The 23,374-nt window shown below is 40.0% G+C and overlaps 1 protein-coding gene across 1 annotated transcript in view; it reads right to left on the bottom strand.

Annotated features, from left to right (window-relative positions):
* PIWIL2 (piwi like RNA-mediated gene silencing 2) overlaps positions 1-23,374 on the bottom strand; it is a 64,663-nt gene that overhangs the window by 27,372 nt on the left and 13,917 nt on the right. Inside the window, exons 8-14 of the mRNA XM_083588416.1 lie at positions 11,510-11,634; positions 8,447-8,527; positions 5,972-6,085; positions 4,624-4,812; positions 4,332-4,416; positions 3,624-3,713; positions 704-844 (exon numbers count right to left, since the gene is read on the bottom strand). Of these exons, the coding sequence (XP_083444542.1) occupies positions 704-844; positions 3,624-3,713; positions 4,332-4,416; positions 4,624-4,812; positions 5,972-6,085; positions 8,447-8,527; positions 11,510-11,634 (825 nt within the window). The remainder of the gene's footprint in view (positions 1-703; positions 845-3,623; positions 3,714-4,331; positions 4,417-4,623; positions 4,813-5,971; positions 6,086-8,446; positions 8,528-11,509; positions 11,635-23,374) is intronic.

A 23,374-nucleotide genomic window follows, 5' to 3' on the forward strand; every position in this document is an offset into this window, starting at 1 on the left:
TCAAGGTGCTACTATTAGTATATGAAGCCCTTAACAGCTTAGGACCAGTTTACCTACAAGATCCCCTTACCCCACACGTGCCCACTCAATTGCTTTGACTGGGAGAACAGGCACTACTACAAGTACCATGTAATATCCATTTCACCTTTGTCAGAAGTCGGTCATTTAGTGTGGCAGCACCTCCACTTTGGAACTCCCTGCCTATTGAGATCAAGCAGGGGCCTTCACTGTACTCTTCTCAGCATTTGCTAAAAACATTTGAATTTAGACAAGCCTACCCAGATGCTTAGAAAGTTCAGGTAATTTTAATCCATTGGTATTTTAACTACTATATGTTTTTAAAATATGGCTGTAAATTTGTCTTGATTTTATTTGTTTTATCATTTTGCAAACTATTTTTAGGTTGCTGTTTTTTACACTCAAGCAGTGTATAAATTTTATGAAATAAATAGTAAATAAATGTCAAACTTATTGTTTATTGGAACCTGTAGAAAAAATGTTCTACACTTTTCTAAACCATATCAAGGCTGAAGTTACTGATAACCTGAAAAGGGTATCCAATTGTTAAATATATTTAACACATAATTATATTTCTTCTAAAAGCAGATCAGTTGCTATGGAGGTCATGTTTGAATCAGAATTCAGAATGATGTCATCAGACAAGACTAACGTAAAGACAGAGGCTCCTCCTTGATTCAATTACCTTATGCACATCATTGTCCAAATGAAGTCCCCATCTTGACAATTCATTGTGGGCAGTCTCATTCTTCTCAATTCTGCTCAGAAGCTGTCTCAAACTCAGGTAGTGCTGCTTAGGGCTCAGGTTGATCTGCTGGCTAAGGTCCTAATAAGAGGGACCAAAGTGGTAGGTGGGGAGGGGGGAAATGAAATTTGTATCTGCATGTGCTTCACCATGTATTTTAAAGAGATTTAGGCAAATCAACTGCTTGGAAGACGGTGGTTCTTCGCCTTCTGAGCTTTTGCGTTACTTTTTTTCCCCATCAGTACAAGACCTACCTCATGTAAGTAATTTTGAACCATTTAATGAAGCTATATTCAGATTAGAAGTCACAACCCACCTGCACTGAAAGTTCTGATTCAACAAGAAGGTTCAAATAATGCGCGGGGGGGGGGGGGGGATACCTTGTAGGACAAGTAAATCATACACAGTCTTTTTTCGCATGCCCTTAACTACAAAATTATCTTATTCATGAAGATGAAGATTTATAGCAGATGAGTGCCAGGAACAGAACATAGGACAGACTGGGACACTATCCTGTAGCAGGAGGACGAAGAAGCTTGTGAAGGAATGTCAAGAGAAGCTATTACACTATCCAGCAAACCAGCAACTTTTATCAGTTAAAAGAAAAAGTGGGCAACTTGTTTTCTGTTGAGAGTCGTATTCTCGTGGGCAATAATCTGTTGGCAGACAAGCTGGTAGTGGGCAGAGCTGGAGCCAATGAGGGGCCAAGCCACAGGAAAAAACTGCTGTGGGTTAACTAAATCAGGAACACAAACTGCCTTGCTTCAATTTTCACCATAATTTTATTAGATTAGAATTCCCAATCCTATGCAGGTCTATAAAGATGTAAGTTCTGTCAAGTCTGGTGGGGTTACTCTCAAGTAAGTGTACAGAGAATTATTATTTTTTTAGTACAAAAACTAATATTGCTCTGTTCTAGAGAGCAGATGAATGTAATTCCTTTCTGACTTTAGTGTGCACCACATACGTAAAGCCTATTAAACTTGTTCTCAGACAGATTGCAGGGGGAAATTCTCTTCCTCCCCAAACCATACAAACAGGAAAAAGCAATCAATCCATACACCCCCCCTTTTTTTAATGCTACCCTTTCAAATATAGCTTTCTGAGGCTACATAGAAAGATGGGGAGACACTAAAAAAATAAAGAAAAAACAGATTGTAAAGAAGGAACAAAGAAATGAACTGTGATGAAATGAAAGAGGCACCTTTGGGGGCGGGGCATGTAAAATGAGGTCTGCATGCAGCCTCCAGGCCACTAACATGACCATGTCTGCTTTCTCCACAAAAAGGGCATAGCTGAGCCAAAAGAACAAGTGGTAAAATGCACTCTTGGCCACTGCTGCCAAGAAGACACCCAAAAGCAGTGCTTTATTCAGAACTGCACTCAAGCTGACAAACTGATGTTTAAAGGTGCAACCCCAACTGTAGCAGCCCATATACATCTACTTCCCTTGTAAACTTGCTCCCACATTCAATCAATAATTCTATCTTGTAAATTAAGTTTATTCACCCCACCTAATCCCATTCCATCAGATTCATGGGCTCCATCATCTCGCTAGGATCAGATAAAAGTCAAGTTTTCATATATTATTGTGGAAGTACACTAGTAACATGGATGAGTAGCACCACCTCCAAATACCTCCCTTTCAGGAATGACTGGTGAGAGCCATATAAGTACAGCACTCAGCTGCAATTTATCTTAGTGAGACACCCCTTAAGAATACCATGGCTGACCATGTCATAAACTATTGTGACACCAAGATGGGTAGTTTCAAACCACTTAGAGCAGAGCTTTTAAAGCTGACCAAAAGACCAGAGGTAGTATTATTATAAATTTACAATGGGGTGGAAGGTTCACAGGCTATGAATGACGTGCTCACAAATTTATTGACAGCTGCACGATTTATTATAGCTAGGAAATAGAAGGGGCAAGCAGAATAGAAAATGGAAGAATGGTATAAAGAGGTGTGGGATGTAGCCATTAATGATAAATTAACATGTGCTATTAAGGTAAGATGGGGAATATGCAGGAGAAATTATTTTGAGGAAATATGGAAGGTATTTGTATAATTTGTACTGTTAAAATGGAAAGGGGTCAAACCATCGCAAGAGGTGTTGAAATTTTGGGAGGCTGGATAGCTACAATGGAATGGTCTCAGCAGTGGGGTGCACATTTTTATTTACATTTTATTTATTATTATTACTTTGTCAAAATAAAAAATAAAATAAAAGGAGCAGAGCTTTCCAAACTGTTAGTTGCAACACGTTAGTGTGTCAGTTGCAGTGTGTAGATGTGTCATGCGAACGCTCCCCATGTTCGTCCCGGGGCTAGAAAGGGGTTAGTTAAACCTCTGGCTTGCTAGTAAGACTGAATTACTGTGTCGTGAAATGACGCGTGTCTAAAAAGTGTGTCACCAACATAAAAAGTTTGGAAAGCTCTGACTTAGAGGTTTTATTACAATCAAGTGGTATATAAATTTTGTTAAATAAATAAAAATAATCAAATAATGTATCTGCAGAGAAAATAACCACCACCAATTGGTTAACTTAGCAAAGTGATCTACAATTGTTTTGGCTCTGTTAGCCAAGCCAAAAATTCTGGTCATCAAATGCCCAACCTCCTGCCATCTTGCTAGAGTCCAATCTCTATCCATCATCAAGTGAAAAAAGTAAGCACAAAGAACTCTGGCTTCTGCTAATGCAGAATAGAAGAGCTCTGAACACTATGCTTTGGGACACTGAACAAAATATCAGATTATGCCCTAAAACTTGGTTTCTGGGTAAGCTTTTTGAAGTAAGAAATTGGAGACTTGCAAAAAAAATTCAATTCTATTCAATTGCAGCAAATAATCTCAAACCACCTTCATGACTCTGAAGTCTTTCTTCATTTTCTCAGGAATTCCAGTCAGGAAGGTGACCTCTGGCAGCAAGAGGATTTCACCCTTTTGCAGCTGCAGGATAATTAGAGACAATGAATATTAGTACAGCATGCAGGGCCAAAACCCAGTCAGATTGTAAAGTTGTGAAGAGAAGGCTGCTGGTTACAGGATAGGTTTAACATACTGTGTTGCTTTCTGTTGAAATGGATTTCTTTTTAAAAATGTATAATCAGTTTTACCTCTTTTTAATTGTATGATTAAACTGGTGTAACTGCCCTGGGCTTTATGGTGAATGGCATACATATGGTCTTATACATATGGTCTTATACATACATACATACATACATACAGAGCTAAATCACTATTTCCCTATTTTAATTCTAAAAGAATTTGATAGCTCCCAAAGCAACAGTTAAATTTAATGGCTCAAGGGAGAATTTGATTTAGGTTACAAATGACAAGCATTATCAGAAATGGTATAGTAACAACCAGGTAATATGTTAGTAAGGGTTGGGTTTACTTCCCTTTGACAACCTGAGCGGAGTCTAAACACCTCTAAAACTACTGAAAGTCCTTCCCTGTAATAAGCTAGTTATCACATGACCTACTTCTGAGAACTGCAGATAGAAAACTTTGTTGTCCCATGACATTGGCACTTGAACTGCCATTGGTGCAAGGTCAACAACTCACCTTCCCTGAAGGATTCTTTCTTTCATTGGGTCTGTGAATCAGAAGTGGCTGGTCGACTTCCCTGATGGTTATTCCATAGTTTTTACTGGAAGAGGAATATTATGCAGATTAAAGAGCAATAGGTTCATTTGTAGCTACCCAAATGCAAGTTACAAAAATAACAAACTAAAAATAATTGTCATTAAGCCAGAGGAAAGGAACACGAATCATGTAAAATGAAGATAACAGATGTTTTAACCTTAAGTACTTCGTTTCCTGCTAACACTTCAAGTGTTTAAGCAGCACCTCTTACCTGTAATAGTCTATGAAGGTGATCTCCTTTCCATCAGACATGGTAAAACTGTCCTTTGGTGTCTTGTTCCAGTCAATGTCATCAATACGGTAAGTGTTGTTGTTGTAACGGGTAATTATAATGTTGCCAATTAGCTGCTTTGTACACTCATCTTGGAAGTTCTCTCGACTCTGTAGGTAAATTGCATGCCTTTGGGAAAAGGAATGCAGTTTGAGCTGACATATCTGGAGCTGGTGAAGAACTGCAGTTGGAAGTATGGTAAGCCCGCAACTTACATAAAGGTTATGTTCCGGGGATTGCACCTAAAGCCAAAACTGCATATAGCCAAAATGCATTGGGTTCAATGGAGTGGGACTGCCAAAGTTATTTTCCCTGGAATCCCACACCCTTTCCATTAAAAATTTGTTTGTGCCACACATGTAAAGCTGAATGTGCACAAGTTAAATGTGCACAAGTTGTGAGCCTACTGTACTGAGCTTGAATCTCACTTCTATCAGAAACCTGTGAGGTGGCCTTCAGCAAGCTACTATATTCTCTCCAAATCCCCCCAAGTGCATTATGAGACCATAACGATGATTTACCTTACAGTATTGTAAGGTTTACAACTGGATAACACATGTGAAACTCTCTGAAAACTTGAAACTGCTATAGACAAGTATAATTATTAGATGAGAACTTTATATATTTTAGACGTGACTGAAACCAGTTCCTTATAGTAGCAAAGCATATTCATACTATGATGTTCTTACACATTTGTAATAATCAACCTCTCCAAAGAGGTTTGTTGCAGATACATAATCTCACACATATGTTATCTCACAGATAGAGTAGGACTGATAGGTGTGACATCTGAAATGGAATTCTTGATTGGAGGAGAGCCTATTCATGTATGTATATATGCATGTAGGTGAAAAAGCAGCGTAGTAGGTCTAGAATCCAGCTCCTGGCAGCTGTATCCGACATCTCACCTTACACTACTGGTCGGCAGATTACAATGCATAACACTTACATATGTATACAAGTGTAATGCATTGAGTTTTTATTATGTTAAGAATTGTTGTCATTGTATGAGGTTTGTTTTGAATGAGGTTCTTATAAGCATGTTATATATAATTTAGAGTCCCTTTTTGGGCTGACCAGAAGAAGATTCATGAAACAGAGACTGAAATCCGGTTATCTCATTGTCGTAGTTCCATTGGGACCAAACCAGTGCAAGTATACACATTGAGAGTTTCTCTCATGGACTTATTTCAGGAATATTTTGACTGCTTGGCTTTGAGATACTGAGTAGCCCAATTTCATGCAATGCTTCCCAATATTCAAAATGTCATTCAGAGTTCTAACTCACATGAAATCCAGGACAGAATCATTCCGAATAACCTTGTGTACAACATCAGCCAACAGGAATAGTCCCCCATCTGTTCTCCGGATACTGGCTGCATAGCCAGGCCATATCTGCAATCTTTAGGGAAATAAATTTTACACAAAACAGGACGCTTATTTGTAAAGTTCAGTTTCAGCTATGACATCAGCACTTGTATTAGAAATGCACTAAAAGTATACAAGACCGAGGTAGTAAGCAGAATGTGTTGTCAAAAATCCAATGTCAGCCAGAAACATACATGACATTTTAGACTTAATAGTTACTACTTTTACAGATATTTGCTAGCAATAGTGCAATATTTGGCGTTGCACGCCACCCCAATCTTCTAGCGGTGCAAGATTCCAGTGGTTCCAGGCACTTACCATGTTTTCTTTAGGAAATGAGGCACAGTGAAGACACTGGTATCTTTATGATATATGATTTACTTGTAGATATACAACCTGATCCTGCAACTGAGGGGTTCACAAATGAGTCTTGTTTTTCCCATAGCTGTAGCCTTGGATTCAAACAGAAATCTAACGTTGCACGCGCTCTCACTCTCTCTAGCTTGCTCTAGGTCACATCACTGCAAGCTCTGCTCTCAATTCTGGCTTTTCCTGTTGAGGGAGAAGGCCTCACCCATTTGCTGTCTCAAACTGAGCCCCTTAATCCCCCATCACGACACCAGGAATTTAGCATAGCTATTTCCCAGAATCAGAATGCTTGAACAGCTTTTAACACTTACTGGATCCAAGGATGATGATGATTATTATTATTACTATTATCCCCCAGCCACTCTGGGTGGCTTCAAGCACATATAAAAACATAATAAATCATCAAACATTAAAAAAAAACCTTCCTGATACAGGGCTGCCTTGAGATATCTTCTAAAAGTTATGTAGTTGTTTATCTCCTTGACATCTGATGGGAGGGTGTTCCATGGGGGGGGGGACTGCCAATGAGGCAGTGATTAGAGGGGTCTGACACAAACACACATGCATAATAATAGTCTTGTATCCAATGCAGTGCTAAGTAAGTATCCTATCAATGCAAGGATTTATGACTCTACAATGGGACATTTCCCACTCATTTCCACATGCACTTTCCCAAATCTGCTCCTGAGGGTTGAGGAGAACCCCAAAACAGATTTAGGGAGCATAGCAGGGAAGAAAGAGAGGAACATCTCATTGTTTAAGTATAAATCCTTGTGCTGATGGGATGGTTACTTAGAGCTGCACTGGATACCCATGTCAATGCCACTGAAAAGAAACAACCTTTGAGGTTTCGACAATATTTTGTCCAATAATCTTCACCATCTCTTTAACAATACTGTCCTGAATAAGGCCAAAGGGCATTCCACCATAAATGTACTTTTGTTTGTAAACATTTCTGCAAACGTGTGGCTAAAAAACCTTGCAAAAACAGTAGAAGGGGCTGCAGCACTGCACTGGCTGCCAATTAGTTTCCGGTCCCAATTCAAGGTGCTGGTGTTGACCTATAAATCCTTACACGGCTCAAGACCTCAAGAACTGCCTCTCCCCATTCAAACCGGGCCAGACCCTGAGCTTGCCATCTGATGCCCTTCTCTATGTTCCTCCTTCCAGAGAGGTTCGGAAGGAGGCAGCAGGAGAGTGGGCCTTATCTGTCCTGGCTCCCCACTTGTGGAATGCTCTTCCCCAGAGAAGCTCACCTGGCGCTATCATTACATGTCTTTAGGCACCAGGCAAAAACAGTCCTCCTTACCCAGGCCTTTAACCATTAAATAATCTATGCCCTGTTAAAGATGGGGGGGGAGAGATTATTTCATTATTATGCTGTTTTTTATTATGCTTTTTATTATGTCTTTATTACTGATGCTCCGTAAAATGTGTTAATAAAGGGTGGTATATAAGCTGAGTAAATAATAGTAATAAACAATTATGCTTTAGCATGTAAGACTAAAGTTCCTGAGCAAAGTTAGTGCGCAGGAAAAACAGGACTTAACCAATGCTTCCATACACCTAAGATACTCACTTATGTCTACACCAGTGGAGTAAGGCCTTTCATGTTCTCCAAGACCTGACTAGTAAATCTCCAACTTAGATGAAGAAGAATTAGCACTGTGGCTGTGTAGCCAAGGCTGCCAGGCAAACTGAAGAGTTCTGCAAAGCTCTACCAACCCCCTGTCCCTTGGAGTGAGGCATGACTTGAACTGGGAGGAGGTTCTCTCCCATAAAACGAAGGCACTTCCAAGTCTGATTTGAATGGCCTTGCCAAACAGGAGAAAACCATCTGAGGATACCTTCCTCCCTTATAGGAAAACAAGGGAGATCTTTTATCCCTAAGGATTACAATATGTACAGTAGCTGGAGGAAGGCAAGATAAAAGTTTAGTTCAAACAATAATAATAATTCTCCTATGGCTACTACAAATGATAGGGTGCCCAGGTAAAAAACAGGAAAAACACTTAAGTATACCAACCTATACTGCTGCAGCACAGTAGCACTGGTAGGGTCAAAGAAATTCCTCCCAACAAGTTTCATATCTAAAATTCTCATCACCCTAAAATAGAAAGCCAAAGTAGTAAATTGCAAAAAATTATATAGAAAAGGCTGTTGTTGTTGTTGGCATCCATTTGTCGTGGGAGACAATGGAATGCACCTCCGGAGGTGAAGTCAAATCACTGCATTAGCAGCATCTAAGTGACCTCCTGGAACAGAAGCTTGGGCAGTGTGTCTGGAGGTCCTGGGCTGCCCAGACAACAAGACCCGCCTCTCGGCCTTGATGATGGGGTCCAAAGGAAAGCAGAGCAAGACGTTTGGCACCAGCCTGGCTGCAGGAGTTGCTGGAAGGAGGCGTACATACAAGGTGCCATCCAACAATCTTAGGGACTCCGTTCCAGATTCTCCTGAAGATGTGCTGCAAGGAAGTTTAGGATCAGATTTTTCCTTCTCCTAGATGTAGGCTTCCTCAACCTTGGCCCTCCGGATGATTTTGGCCTACAACTCCCATGATCCCTAGCTAGCAGGACCAATAGTCAGGGATGATGGGAATTGTAGTCTCAAAACATCTGGAGGGCCGAGGTCGAGGAAGGCTGTCCTAGATGGGTTACCTTCCCAGACTGAAACAAAAAAAAAATTTTCCTTCCAGTAGCACCTTAAAGACCAACTAAGTTAGTTCTTGGTATGAGCTTTCGTGTGCATGCACACTTCTTCAGATACACTGAAACAGAAGTTGCCAGATCCTTCTATATAGTGAGAAGGTGGGGAGGGGTATTACTCAGAAGGGTGGTGGGAATGGGTGGTTGGCAGATAGCTGGGATGAGCCAGTTGACGACTCTTAACGACTGCAATAGGTCTTACAGGAAAAAGCAAGGGGTGAGAAGGTGAAAAATGGCTTTGTCATGTATAATGAGATAAGAATCCAATGTCTTTGTTCAGACCAGGTCTCTCCATGGTTTTAAGTTTGGTAATGAGTTGCAATTCAGCAGCTTCTCTTTCCAGTCTATTTCTGAAATTCCTTTGTAGTAATACAGCTACTTTGAGATCTTGTATAGAATGTCCTGGGAGATTGAAGTGTTCTCCTACTGGTTTCTCTGTCTTGTGATTCTTGATGTCCGATTTATGTCCGTTTATTCTTTGGCGTAAGGTTTGGCCTGTTTGTCCAATATAGAGAGCTGAGGGACACTGTTGGCATTTGATGGCATATACAATGTTAGACGATGAGCAATTAAATAGTCTCGAGATGGTATGTGTGATGTTGTTGGGGCCAGTAATGGTGTTGTCCGGGTATATGTGGCAGCAAAGTTGGCATCTGGGTTTATTGCAGGCTCTGGTGCCAGTGTCCGTGTTACGTCTGGTTGTAGTATTATTGTGGGTTAGGAGTTGTTTAAGATTGGGTGGCTGTCTGTAGGCAATGAAAGGTCTTCCTCCCAGAGCTTGAGAAAGAGAACTGTCATTGTCCAGGAGAGGTTGTAGATCTCCGATGATGCGTTGTACTGTTTTAACTTGGGAGCTGTATGTGATGACTAGAGGTGTTCTGTTATTTTCTTTTTTGGGTCTGTCTTGCAGCAAGTTCTCTCTGGGTATCCTAACCCACAATAATACTACAACCAATTCCCACCACCCTTCTGAGTAATACCCCTCCCCACCTTCTCACTATATAGAAGGATCTGGCAACTTCTGTTTCAGTGTATCTGAAGAAGTGTGCATGCACACGAAAGCTCATACCAAGAACTAACTTAGTTGGTCTTTAAGGTGCTACTGGAAGGAAAAAAAAATTTTTGTTTTGACTATGGCAGACCAACACGGCTACCTATCTGTAACTTCCCAGATTGACGAGCCTGATCTGCCTGCCACCTCCCTCTACAGTACATGCAGAAACCATCTTCTTAACCATTGAACCCACTATTGGTCTCGTCCACTCAATCCGCCAGAGTCTGTCTTCGCATGCAGGGGAAATCCCTAACTCACTGAGGGTTTGAGACCTATTGGCCACCCTCACTTGGTTTAGCCAGTCAGTCGAAGCCACTTCCTGGAGTGTGGCTGCGGTTACATGCTGACAACTTATAGGAGCCACAGGTGAGAGCAAAGTACAAGGTGGGGACCAAAGGTGGACAAACTACCCCAGAAGGAGCATGATGTGTCCCCCACCAGGGTACCCTTCCCCATGGGAAATGTAATCTGTCATTTAAGACCAGGCTATATTATGTATAAATTCACCTTTGGTTGAATGCTAACTTTCTGGTACTCCAATCCACAACTGAAAATCACTGCTACAGTTGAAATCAATCTTCTTGATCTGTTCTAACAATTAAGATGTTCTTCCTAATCCCAACAGTATATTAAATTAGGAACCTCAAATTCTATTTCTCTATGTTGCCAAGAGAGATTCCACAAAACTGGCCTCTGACCCAGAGTGCTGACAGACTGGGATACTCTGCTGTAAAACATATGGCTGGCTGAACTGTTGACATGTTGTCAGAGTGGACAAGGCATATTAATCATTATTTTAATCACAAGAAAAATACTGTTTCAAGTCATTTATTTTAACTTTTTCCCTGGAGAGGTCACTTTAGCACTGCTAACACAGCAAAAACAATACAGGCAGCAGTAGTTAATAGTTATATATGCTCAACTTGATTGGCGTAAGTTACCAGTGCTGCAGGTTGCCTATGCTGGTGGGAGAGATCATTGTGTCTCACTGATCAGATACCACTACTCATGGGAAAACATGGTGACAGACACAACAGTTGACAGCGTCCAGACTCCGTCTTGCAAGAGCTGGATGTCCCTCCCTCCCTTGACAAGCTGCTACAGTATTGGTCTCTACAGCCACAGCAGGCCCTGTAACTCTTCAACAGTTTGACTTCACCTCTGAAGGTACACTCTTCCATTGTCTCCTGAGACAGATGGATTTCCAATTCATGTATGGATACCAGTCAACTACCATAACAATTTCCCCGTACATAACATTACCTTTGCATCACATTCAATTCAAGGACTGAAAGAATGATGAGAATTCCTAGCTTAAAAAGCCACTTACCTCCTGAAAACAACGTTGTAAAATGGAATGCACAGATCTGAACTGGGCTCCAGAATTTTGGTCATCTGAATTGTCACACTAACCTCCACACCATCTGTTCTTCTCTGACACTTCAGATTTACATCCTACATAAGAAATAAATATATTGATGAGATCATATATACAGATGAGATCACTAAGTCATGACTTTGTATCTTGTCTGCTAGAAGATCTTCAAAAGTTTTAAAGAAAATATCCAAATGACAGTTTTCAATGCTTCCAAGTTGCTTATTAAAAAGTACTTTCAGCAAAAGATGTATGATGTGGCAATCTTAAGTTACGTCTCAACCACAGCCCTTCTCTTGCTTTGCTCTTCCAAACAGTTCATTTCCATGCTGCTGTAAATGAATGCAAAATAAAGGCAGACATATTAAACCAACTGCCATTTAAAATTATGTCCCAATGTAAACCGTCCTTTGAAGACACACATTACTTTGCTTCATCTTTTGCACTGTCTTCCCAATGTCTGCATGGACTGTGCAGAGGGCACCATGGTACGTTAGTGTCTCTAATGCAATACTTTTACAAAATCCAGAAGGAGCTAAATCAGGTCATTCCCTCTCGTACATTCAGGGACATATCAGAAGTAAATCTGGAGTGTACCTTTTATTATTTTCAGATTCAAAATCCCGAAAAGCCTCCAGAAAACTCGCTGCCAACATCTGAGTAGCCAGTGGCAAACTGAAGTTTGATTTTTTTAAAAAAAAAACTGCACCTGAAAATGTACACAGCCAAATTTCCTTCTACCTAATTTCACTGCCTTCTTTAAAAAATGATCATTTTCCAGCAAAAATAGCCTGTTTGTTATGGCAAAGTTACCTACAAAATTCCCCCCAGAATCTTTGAAAGCCCACTCAGAAAGCATGCAGTGCCTCACATATACCAGTTGTACAAAGTTGCACAGAAAACTGTCTTATAATGAGTCAGACCATTGGTCCCATCTACCTCAGTATCTGGTAGTGACTGGCAGCAGCTCACCAGGGTTTCAGACAGGGCTCTCTCCCAGCCCTACCTGGAGATTCCAGAAATAAATCCCAGGACCTTTTGCATGCAGAACAGCTGCTCTGCCATTGAACTACAACCCTTTTCCCATTAGACACATGTTACCTGCAAGCCTTTATCTGGCTTATCCAAACACTGCTAAGGTACCAGTACATAACATGAGTAAAGATTTGATAACAATTATAAAATTGGACATACTATTACTGCCAACATATGAATAAATTTTGCTACTTCTAAAATTATGATCAGCAAACACTGCACATCTGCCATCTCCAAAGTAATATCTACAATTCATAATACATGACATTTTGCTTTTTTTGCTATTTTTACATTTTCCCCAGCATGTTCTATATGCTACCTCAAATTCACTAAATCTTGGGTGTTCAATGAGGCCTGGTCCTATTACAATGCTCTACAAGTAAAGTTTGACCCAATTGTGGAAGATGCTAAATCCCTTTAAAATGTTGAATCTTCATCCCTGTTATCATGCCACTTTTCAAAGTTACTGGCTTCATCCTGCTGCATGCCAATATGCAAAACCATGTTTTGTTTTAATAAACTTTATTAAACAAGAAAATATCTTCAAATACACACAAAACAAACATACAGTACAAACATTCTATAAGAAAAAAGAAAAGAACTTACATATAGAATAAAAAATAGTAAAAGAAAAGAAACTTCCAACTAAACCCATTGTACTATTTTGCATTCAAAATTTTTACAAGTTTCTTATTCATATTTTTCTATATCTTAGTTTAAACTTTTTCTAACACTTCCTTATATCACAAGACTCATCCCATATTTGCCAGGAAACATTTATTATCACAGTATCCTTTGAGATATTCCTTAATTATTATCCATTCCTTATTAACATCTTGTGTTGAGGTTCCTCTCACTGTCCCAGTTCTCCTTGCTAGCTGTAAATACTCTATTAATTTGGCTAGCCATTCAATCTTTGAAGGGATGGTATCACTTTTCCAATTTCTTGCTATTAGAATCCTTGCTGCAGTTGTTGAATACATGAATAATGGTCTAATTTCATTCTTGATTTCTGATGTCATGAGTCCTAATAAAAATGCCTCGGGTCTTTTAGTGAAAGGGATTTTAAACATTTTCTTTAACTCATTATATATATATTTTTTATAATAATATTTATTAAAATTTCAGAGGAAATACAAAAAATATGAAAAAGGAAAAAAAAGAAAAAAGAGGGGAAAAAATGAAGACAAAGAAGACAAAAAGATACAAAATACAGAAAAATAAAAATAGTTAAAAACAAATCAGTCATTCCATATCCTATCTTTCATCTGCCTATTTCCCCGACTTCCTCACACCTCCCTCTTCTTGTATCCTGTTTCAATCATTGTTTCAGCAAATCCTTTCTATATTTTAGCTTATAACCAATTAATTAACTCTATATATCCTATCCATCTTTCACCATATTCTGTTATTCAATTTACCTTACTTTATTTAACCTTATCTTACCATAAAATACCTTAACCTTATCTTACCATAAAATACCTTAAAACTTAAAAAACTTAATACTTATTTATCCTTATATCATTTCTGCTAAAGCCAGACAATTTCATTCCAACATTCTCCCTAATATTCATTAATTTTACACTAATTCCCAAAATAGAAATTTTTCTTTATAGAGTCTTCCAATTTTCATCCAATGTCCCTTCTTTCTGGTCTCGGGTTATGTCAGTCCTTGCTATCCATTCCATCTAGTCCATCAACCTGGTAGTCTGATATCTACAGGCAACATTGGAATCAATTTGTTTCTCTTTTTTCTTACTATCTGTCAAAATATTCCATTCACAGTCAATGGACGTCTCCGATAATTTCTGTCTCTGACACCCCGTTCCCAGGTTTGAGACGGTGGAAACTTATTCTCCTTTACTCCCTCTCCAGCAGGCTTGAACAATTTAATTTCCCCCCCTTTTTTCCTGCTTCCAAGGGGGTTTTAATGGTTATAAAAGAAGGAAATTTCAACCTTTGTAAAGCGACTTTCCAGGCTATTAGCTTACAAGATTTTTGCTTCAGTCTATTTACAGAAAGCGGAAGGCGGACTTCCTGTTTTGAACCTTCCCGCTTCGGTGCCAAATTAAGATATTTCTTGATCCAATTTTCCGTTTCTACTCACGGGTACTTGTTTAGAGTCCAATTGTCGACAGGAAAAAGTCAGCGCTCTCCGGCAATGGCAATGCGGCTTCCCTCCGTGAAAATAGCAGTCAGTTCGCAGCACCGCGCCGATCACCCTACTTCACTCCAGAGTCCCAAAAAGGGGTCCCCCGCAAGTAGGGGAGGCGCTCCTGGTGCTCTGCCGAACCCCACGTTCCCAGGCTTCTTCCACCTGGGATTTCTAGCAGGTCCCCACCTTCGCTGTGGCGGGTAGACCCAGTTTCCATGGAGCCAGTTCCTCCAACCGGAGGAACTCCGCCATTTCGCCGATGGCGCTAACCCGGAAGCTTCTTTAACTCATTATAGACGGAGTCCCAGAAACATTTAATCTTTTCGCAATCCCACCACATATGCATGTATGTTGCAATTCCTTTCTTGCATCTCCAACATAACTCTGACTTGTTTTTATACATTTTGGCTAACTTTGCTGGTGTCAAGTGCCATCTATATAACATTTTCTCTTAAGTTGATACAGACTGTAAATTTAATATGAATTCTCCACAATTGTTCCCATTGATTCATTTAAATATTATATCCTAGATCCTGGGCCCAGCATATCATAGATCCTTTCACTTCCTTCTCCTTTACTTCCCTATTTAAAAGGAGGTTATACATCTTTGTGATATATTTATTCTTAGCCTGGAGAAGTTCTTTTTCGAATTTAGAGGTCTCATTGGCAAATCCCCCCCTTTTTTTGCAAAACCATGTTTTAGGGGACATAGGTGTCTTAAGCCAACTGAAATCAAAGGTTATATGATTTTCAGTGAATAAACATGTTCAATGGATTATAGTTGTTGGTTTTGCATTAAGAGAATTTGTCTAGCTGACTCACTGCATGCCAGAAACAGTGAGCATCACTCTGCTCTAACTTAGGACAAAACCATTTGTCATATTTCAGAAATTCAATACAAAAACTTGTGCACTTTCAACTTCTCAGCTTTGAATTTTGCGAACTTATTAAAGTATAAATTGTTTATGAGCAGATATAAAAATTAGCAGTAATATTTGTGAAAATGACTATTATTACCGTATTTTTCCCTCTATAACACGCAGATTTTTTTCTCCTAAAAAGGAAGGGGAAATGTCTGTGCGTGTTATTGAGCGAATGTGTGGTCCCTGGAGCCAAATGGCAAAAAAAATCAGGCAAAAATCAAATCGCGCGTCTCGGAGAAGGGAAACCTGAAAAGAGGAAGTGGCTGCTTTCCTGCATTCTGCCTCAGGGTCTTACTGCCCACCCTCCTCTGTTTCCTTGCTGTGTTTGCTCAAACGGAACAAAGAGCAGGGAAAGCCCCTCCCCTCCAGGCAAGCAGAGTGTCGTCTCTGTGCTCCGGTGCTGCTGAAAACATGCAGGAGGGGAGAGAGAGAGAGAGAGAGAGAGAGAGAGAGAGGGAAAACTTTTGCCTTCCTTTCCTCCCTCCCGTTATACCCCTCTCCTGCATTCTTAGCCAGCTGCTTCTCTGCACACCCCTCTCGTGCTCCTTGTCCATTCTGTATTTTTCCTTCCTTCCCCACTTAAAATGTGGTTAAAAAGCATGGATCCACATGGATCCTCAGGATCTTTGCATTGGGTCACCCCAAATTCACCATCAGAGCACATAGCATGTCCATGGCTACAGCCTGCCCCCCCCCCAAAAATCACACACCCACTGTTGCCTGGGGCTGCAATGGTGCAAAAACGTGGTTACAAAGCATGGATCCACAGGGATTCTCAGGATTTTTGCATTGGGTCACCCCAAATTCACCATCAGATCACATGTCTGTGGCCACAGCATGAAGCACAAAAATGATACATCCACTGTTTCATTCAGAATGTTTTTTCCCTTGTTTTCCTCCTCTAAAAACGATGTGCGTGTTATGGTCAGGTGCGTGTTATCGAGCGAAAAATACGGTAATTAAAACTTGTTGGTTGCTTTTTTTAACCAATGTAACCCAAAGCAACTTGCAATATATAAACACATACTGGCATAAAAGAGAAATATTAATAAAAACCTAAGAAATGATTCTATTTTTAAAAGGTTGGATTAAAACATTCTAACCACTCAAGGCCAGTCAATTAAGAGCCTGACAAAAAGAAAGTTATTTTTCCCTAGTGCTTAAAGCATGTAATGATGGGGCCAGATAAGTCTACCTGGAGAGAGCATGTCACAAGCGAGGAGCCACCACTAAAACAGGCCTATTCTTGTGTTGCTGCCCTCCAAACCTCCCAAGGAGGCCACACACAAAGAAGGGCCACACACTGTGATTGCAGGGTATGGATTGGTTCATATGGGAGAGGTAGTACTGCACTGGCCCAAATATAAGCCGCACCTGCTATGCCGCTTTGCCAGTGGCCTCCCCTCCCTTACCCCTTATTTCTGGCGGCTCAGGGGAGGTGTTAGAGCAGCAGGTGGGGTGTGAGCCGTTGCCCTGTGCTACTGGGCTGCTCTTGCCTTTTGTCGATGGCCTTCCCTTTTGCGCCCCCCCCGGCAGCTCCTGGGCTGCTCTGCGGGGGAGCTGTGCTGTTGGGAGTGGCAGGTGGGCTGCACGGTGTTGCCCCGCGCCCCCAGGCTGCTCTTGTGAGCAGCCTGGAGTGCGACTCGCAGCCTACCAGCCACTCCCAAGCCTCCCTGAAGGCATCAGGGGAAAGGAAAGGTCACAAATATAAGCCACACTTTAACTTTTCACTGTCAGAATGGGGGGGGGGGATAGTGTGGCTTATTTTGGGGCCAATAAGGTACTTTAAGTATTGAGTACAAAATATCTGACATTAAAAAATCTTGATAGGTTTAATGCTGAAGATGGCAACTAAAGGAGACTTCTGGTCGGCGCCAGTGTTCAATGGCGGTCTCCCGCTGAGCTCCGCTCAGGGAGACTGCTCCACGAGCCTGGGTCTGACCGCTACAGCGAAGCGGGGACCCCTAAAATCACAGGCGCAGAAGCCTGTGAACACGGAGGCTCGGTGGGCACCTTAAGCGCCCCCCCTTACTGCAAAGGAGCCTTTTTAAAGGCTCCGGAGCGGCATCGGGTGTGAGCGCGGTGCTGAGAGTCGCTACCCAGCCTGTGGAGTGACGGAGAGCGCCGGAGAGTGCCGATTCCTTCCTGATATTTGGAACTCAATTTGATTACCCGTGAGTAGGACTGAACAACAACTTTAAAATAACCTTTGAAATTCGGCTGAAAACGGGGAAGGCAAAAAGTAAGGAAGTCTGCCTTCTCCGGACTGCATGACAGCTAAAGCAACGAAATACAAAGCTGCAATTTGACAGGAAACAATTTTAAAACTGATTAACTCGGACATTGAATTTGAACCTCCCCCTTAGCAAGCAGGAGCCGGGGGGGAAGATTTAATTTGTATTACCTGCATGAAAGAAGTAAAGAAGTGGAATTTTCTGCCGTTTTAAATCCTTGGGAAGGACTGCCTGGAAAATAAGTCACCGGGACTGAGAACTGCCATTAGAGATTTGTTATAAAGTTGGTGCTTTGCCTATTTACTATAAAGTGAGGACTTTATTTGTTATAAGTTTGGGACTTTGCAGAAGCTACTAATTGACAGCTCTACTGTTGGAAACATATTGGAAAATTTGTTGCTACTTTTGAAGGGAATCCTTGTTTCTTTGTATTCTGAACTTTGGACTGCTCCCTCTAGAGGGTTGTAGAGAAACAGTTATTAATTGCACTGTAAAGAGCAAGCTGGTGGAGCTTTCCATCTGAAAGTAATTCCCGTGGGAAAGACCTTGGGACATGAGTGGCCCAGCAGAAGAGATAACAACAAGAGCTAAAAGTAAAGCTGCACAGAGGAAAAGGGGCTCAATATCAGGTTCAGCTGCAGCAGGCGTAGTTGCAACTTTACCTATGGAGCCAGTGACACAGGCATTAGTCAAAATAAATGAGGCCTTGGAAGCTCTGACAAAGCAGAGAACTCTAAACAGCTGACAGAACTGTCAACAAAATTAGATTTAAATACTAAAAGTGTCACATCTAATACAGAGACAATAAATAAATTAATTGAAGAAAATGCTGTAACCCGAAAGATTGCTGAGGAGGCAAAAATTTCTGCAGAAACTACACAGGAAAAGTTAGTACCAGTCTGTAAAAAGCTGGATGAGCACGAGGCGGCCCTGTCTTTATTGGAACTACAGAGAAAAGATAGGAATTTGAGACTGAGATTGGTTCCAGAAAGTGAAAAGGATAATTTGATAGACTTTCTTACAAAAGAATTTTTGGAATTTTGGCAGGAAAATTTGAAAGAGGAGGAATTCAAGATAGTAACCGCCTTTAGACTGGGCAGGAGACAAAATAGAAAGAGTCCAAGGGACTGTTTGATAACTTTAAGATCTAAGGAGGAGAGGGATAAAATATTAAATTTACATTTTCAAAGAACTCTGGAGATTGAAGATTCCTATGTGCAGATATACAAAGACATCCCTAAATATATTTTGGAAGTGAGAGCTCATTACAAGGACTTGGTCACTCTGCTGAGAAAGAATAATATACTATTTAGATGGGAGTTTCCACAAGGCTTGTCTTTTAACTACAAAGGAAAGAAAATTAAAATAAAAACAGTGCAAGATAAAGAACAATTTCTGGAAAGGAACGAGGAGGACCTTTTGAAGGAAGTGGTGGAACCTACAAATGTAAAGGGAGTAACAGATATTTCAAATTTATCTTTCGGGCTTAAAACACCAACAGAAGAAGAACAACTGCTTGGAGCAGTTGGGGGAACAATTAAGTAAATAACAAGATGTCTCTGCAATTTCTAAGTTGGAATTGTAATGGACTGAATCTTCCCAGAAAAAGGCGTGAGGTTTTTCATATATTAAAAAGAAAACAATTGGATTTGATTTGTTTGCAAGAAACCCACGTGACCAGAGTACATCGAAAATTACTTATTAACAAAAGATTAGGACAGGAATTTATTTCATCAGACAAAGTGAAGAAAAGAGGAGTGGTGATCTATGCAAAGGAAAAGTTGGCTCCTAAATTAATTTTTAAAGATGAACAAGGAAGATATTTGGCAATTGAAATTCAAGTTCAAGGAGAAAAATTATTGATAATAGGAATTTATGCTCCAAATGAAGGGAAGTCAGAATTTTTCAAGAAATTGCATGAGACATTAATGGACTATCTGGATTACAATGTAATTTTGATGGGAGATATGAATGGAGTGGTCTCTACAAACATGGATAAAGCACAAAGACAGGTGGTTTCCAAGGATGGGAGACTACCAAAGACTTTCTTTGAAATGACAGACAATATGGACCTGATTGACATTTGGAGAACAAGGAACCCTCTAGAGAGGGAGGGAACTTTCTTCTCTGAAGCAAAAATGACCTGGACTAGAATTGACCAAATTTGGGTAACTAGTGGAATGGCACCAAAGATAAAAAAAGTGGAAATCTGCCCAAAGACTTGCTCCGACCATAATGCTGTAAAGATGGAGATGAACTTAACAACAGCTGGCTCCTTCAGATGGAGGATGAATGACTCCCTATTTAGAGATGAAGAGGTGTACAAAAAGGCCCAGAAAGCGGTGAAGGATTACTTTGAGATAAATCTGAGAACAGAGGTGGAGAAAAGAGTAATTTGGGATGCAAGTAAAGCCGTCATGCGAGGATTTTTAATACAGCAGAATGCTATAAAAAGGAAGAGACAGAATGAGAAGAAGGACAAGATTTTGGAAAGGATAAAAGAAGGAGAGAAAAAACTGAGATCAAAGCCAAAGTCACATGAAATTTTGAGAGAAATTAAGTTTTATCAGAGGCAATACATGGAACTGATGAATCAGGAGATAGAATGGAAGATAAAACAAATGAGACAAAGGACATTTGAATCGGCAGATAAATGTGGGAAACTTCTGGCATGGCAATTGAAGAAGAGACAAAAACTGAATATGGTTACAAGCCTAGAAGTTGAAGGAAGGAATATTTATAAACCAAATGAGATTAGAAACTGTTTTCAGAGTTATTTCAGGAGACTTTACGCACAAGGGCCGGTGAATGAAAGAGATAGAAGAATTTCTTAAAAAATATGGATTACAAAAAATTTCTGAACAAAGCAAAGTGACTTTGAACCAGAAGATAACTGAGCAAGAAATAGAGGGAGCCATTCAAAATATGCAATTGGGAAAATCTCCAGGACCAGATGGATTGACTTCCAGATACTACAAAGCTCTGAAAGAATGGCTGGTACAACCGTTGAAGGAAGTCTGTAATGAAATTCTAGAGGGGAAGAAGGCACCCGAATCGTGGAAAGAAGCGTATATTACACTTATACCAAAATCTGAGACTGAGAAGAACCAGATTAAGAACTACCGCCCTATATCATTACTTAATGTGAATTACAAAATTTTTGCAGACATTTTGGCAAAAAGATTGAAGAGAGTTTTGGTGGGAGAGCTTCACAAAGACCAGGCTGGCTTTCTTCCAGGAAGACATTTATCTGACAATGTGAGAAACATAATAGATATTATGGAATTATTAGAAGCCAATATTAATACTAAGGCAGTATTAATATTTGTGGACGCGGAGAAAGCCTTTGACAATATCTCTTGGAGCTTTATGAAAAAGAATCTTGAAGGGATGGGGGTAGGCCAAGGTTTTGAGAATGGCATAGGTGCAATTTATTCTGAACAAAAAGCAAAATTAATTGTAAATAATGTGGTTACTGAAGAATTTGCTATTGAAAAAGGGACACGACAGGGGTGCCCAATATCCCCATTACTTTTTATATCTGTCTTGGAGGTTTTACTAAACATGATCAGAGGGGACCAGCTGGTTAAAAGGATTCAGGTCGGAGCTAAACAATATAAAATGAGAGCGTTTGCAGATGACCTAGTATTAACTTTACAAGAGCTAGACACTAGTACGAAAAGAGTTTTAGAGCTAATACAAGTATTTGGTCAAGTAGCAGGTTTTAAGCTGAATAAACAGAAAACGAAAGTACTGGAGAAAAATCTAACAGTTGCTGAAAGAGAGAGGTTTCATAGTGAAACCGGATTAATGGTAGCAAAGAAAGTGAAATACCTGGGGATTAATTTGACATCTAAGAATGTGAACTTATTTAAAGACAATTATGAGAAATGTTGGACAGAAGTTAAGAAAGATTTAGAAATATGGTCAAATTTGAGACTTTCCTTGTTAGGCCGAATTGCTGTTATTAAGATGAATGTTTTGCCGAGAATGTTGTTTTTGTTTCAAACATTGCAGATTGTGGATAAAATGGACTGTTTAAAGAGGTGGCAGAAAGACATATCTAGATTTGTCTGGCAGGGCAAAAAGCCCAGAATAAAATTTAAGATATTAACTGATGCAAAAGAAAGAGGGGGGTTTGCCCTGCCAGACTTAAAACTGTATTATGAATCAGCGGCTTTTTGCTGGCTGAAAAACTGGCTACTTCTTGAGAACACAGACATTTTGGATCTGGAAGGGTTTAATAACAGGTTTGGTTGGCATGCATATATATGGTATGACAAGGTAAAAATTCACAAAGGTTTCAAAAACCATATTGTTAGGAAAGCACTATATAATGTTTGGATTCGGTATAAAGATCTGTTGGAAAACAAAACCCCTAGGTGGCTGTCACCAATGGAAGCTAAGGAAGTGAAAAAACTTAATATGGAATCTAAATGGCCAAAATATTGGGAAATTATAGAACAAGAGGAGGGAAAAGTGAAACTACAGAGTTATGAGAAATTGAAGTCTAAAGTAAGAGACTGGCTTCATTATTACCAGATAAATGAAGTATTCAAACAGGACAGGAAAATTGGCTTTCAGGTGGAGAGATCAAAATTAGAAACAGAATTGTTGGAACCCAATACTAAGAATTTGTCAAGAATGTACAACTTGCTGTTGAAATGGAATACACAGGATGAGACGGTTAAATCAGCTATGATTAAATGGGCACAAGACATTGGTCATGACATTATGTTTGCTGACTGGGAACAGTTATGGACCACCGGTATAAAGTTTACGGCATGTAATGCCTTAAGAGAGAATATTATGAAAATGATTTATAGGTGGTACGTGACCCCAGTCAAGCTTGCAAAAATCTATCATTTGCCCAATAATAAATGCTGGAAATGTAATGAAACTGAAGGTACTTTCTACCACCTTTGGTGGACGTGCCCAAGGATCAAGGTCTTCTGGGAAATGATCTATAATGAAATTAAGAAGGTTCTTAAGTGTACCTTTCATAAGAAACCAGAGGCCTTTCTCCTGGGCATGGTAGGCCAATTGGTGTCAAGGAAAGATAGGATGTTTTTTATGTATGCTACAACAGCAGCAAGAGTTCTTTTAGCAAAGTATTGGAAGACACAAGAACTACCCACGCTGGAAGAGTGGCAGACGAAGGTGATAGACTATATGGGACTGGCTGAGATGACTGGCAGAATCCGCGACCAAGGAAAAGAGACGGTGGAAGAAGATTGGAAGAAATTTAAAGTTTATCTTAAGAACTGTTGTAAAATTAATGAGTGCTAAAATGTCATGGGTAACGTAAAACAGAATTGCAGCAATAAATGATTGGGTAAGAGTAAAAGGATCAAAGAAAGTGAATTATGAGTAATTGAAATTAGGGGTTGCTGAAAAAGTTTAAAACAGGGATGCAGAAAAGGGAGGTATGGGGAAGTCGTTGAAATAAGGCTTAAGAAAAAGAGGTTATGAA

This window comes from Podarcis filfolensis, assembly GCF_964270895.1.
Source record: "Podarcis filfolensis genome assembly, chromosome: 15".
In the NCBI taxonomy this organism is placed as follows: Eukaryota; Metazoa; Chordata; class Lepidosauria; order Squamata; family Lacertidae; genus Podarcis; species Podarcis filfolensis.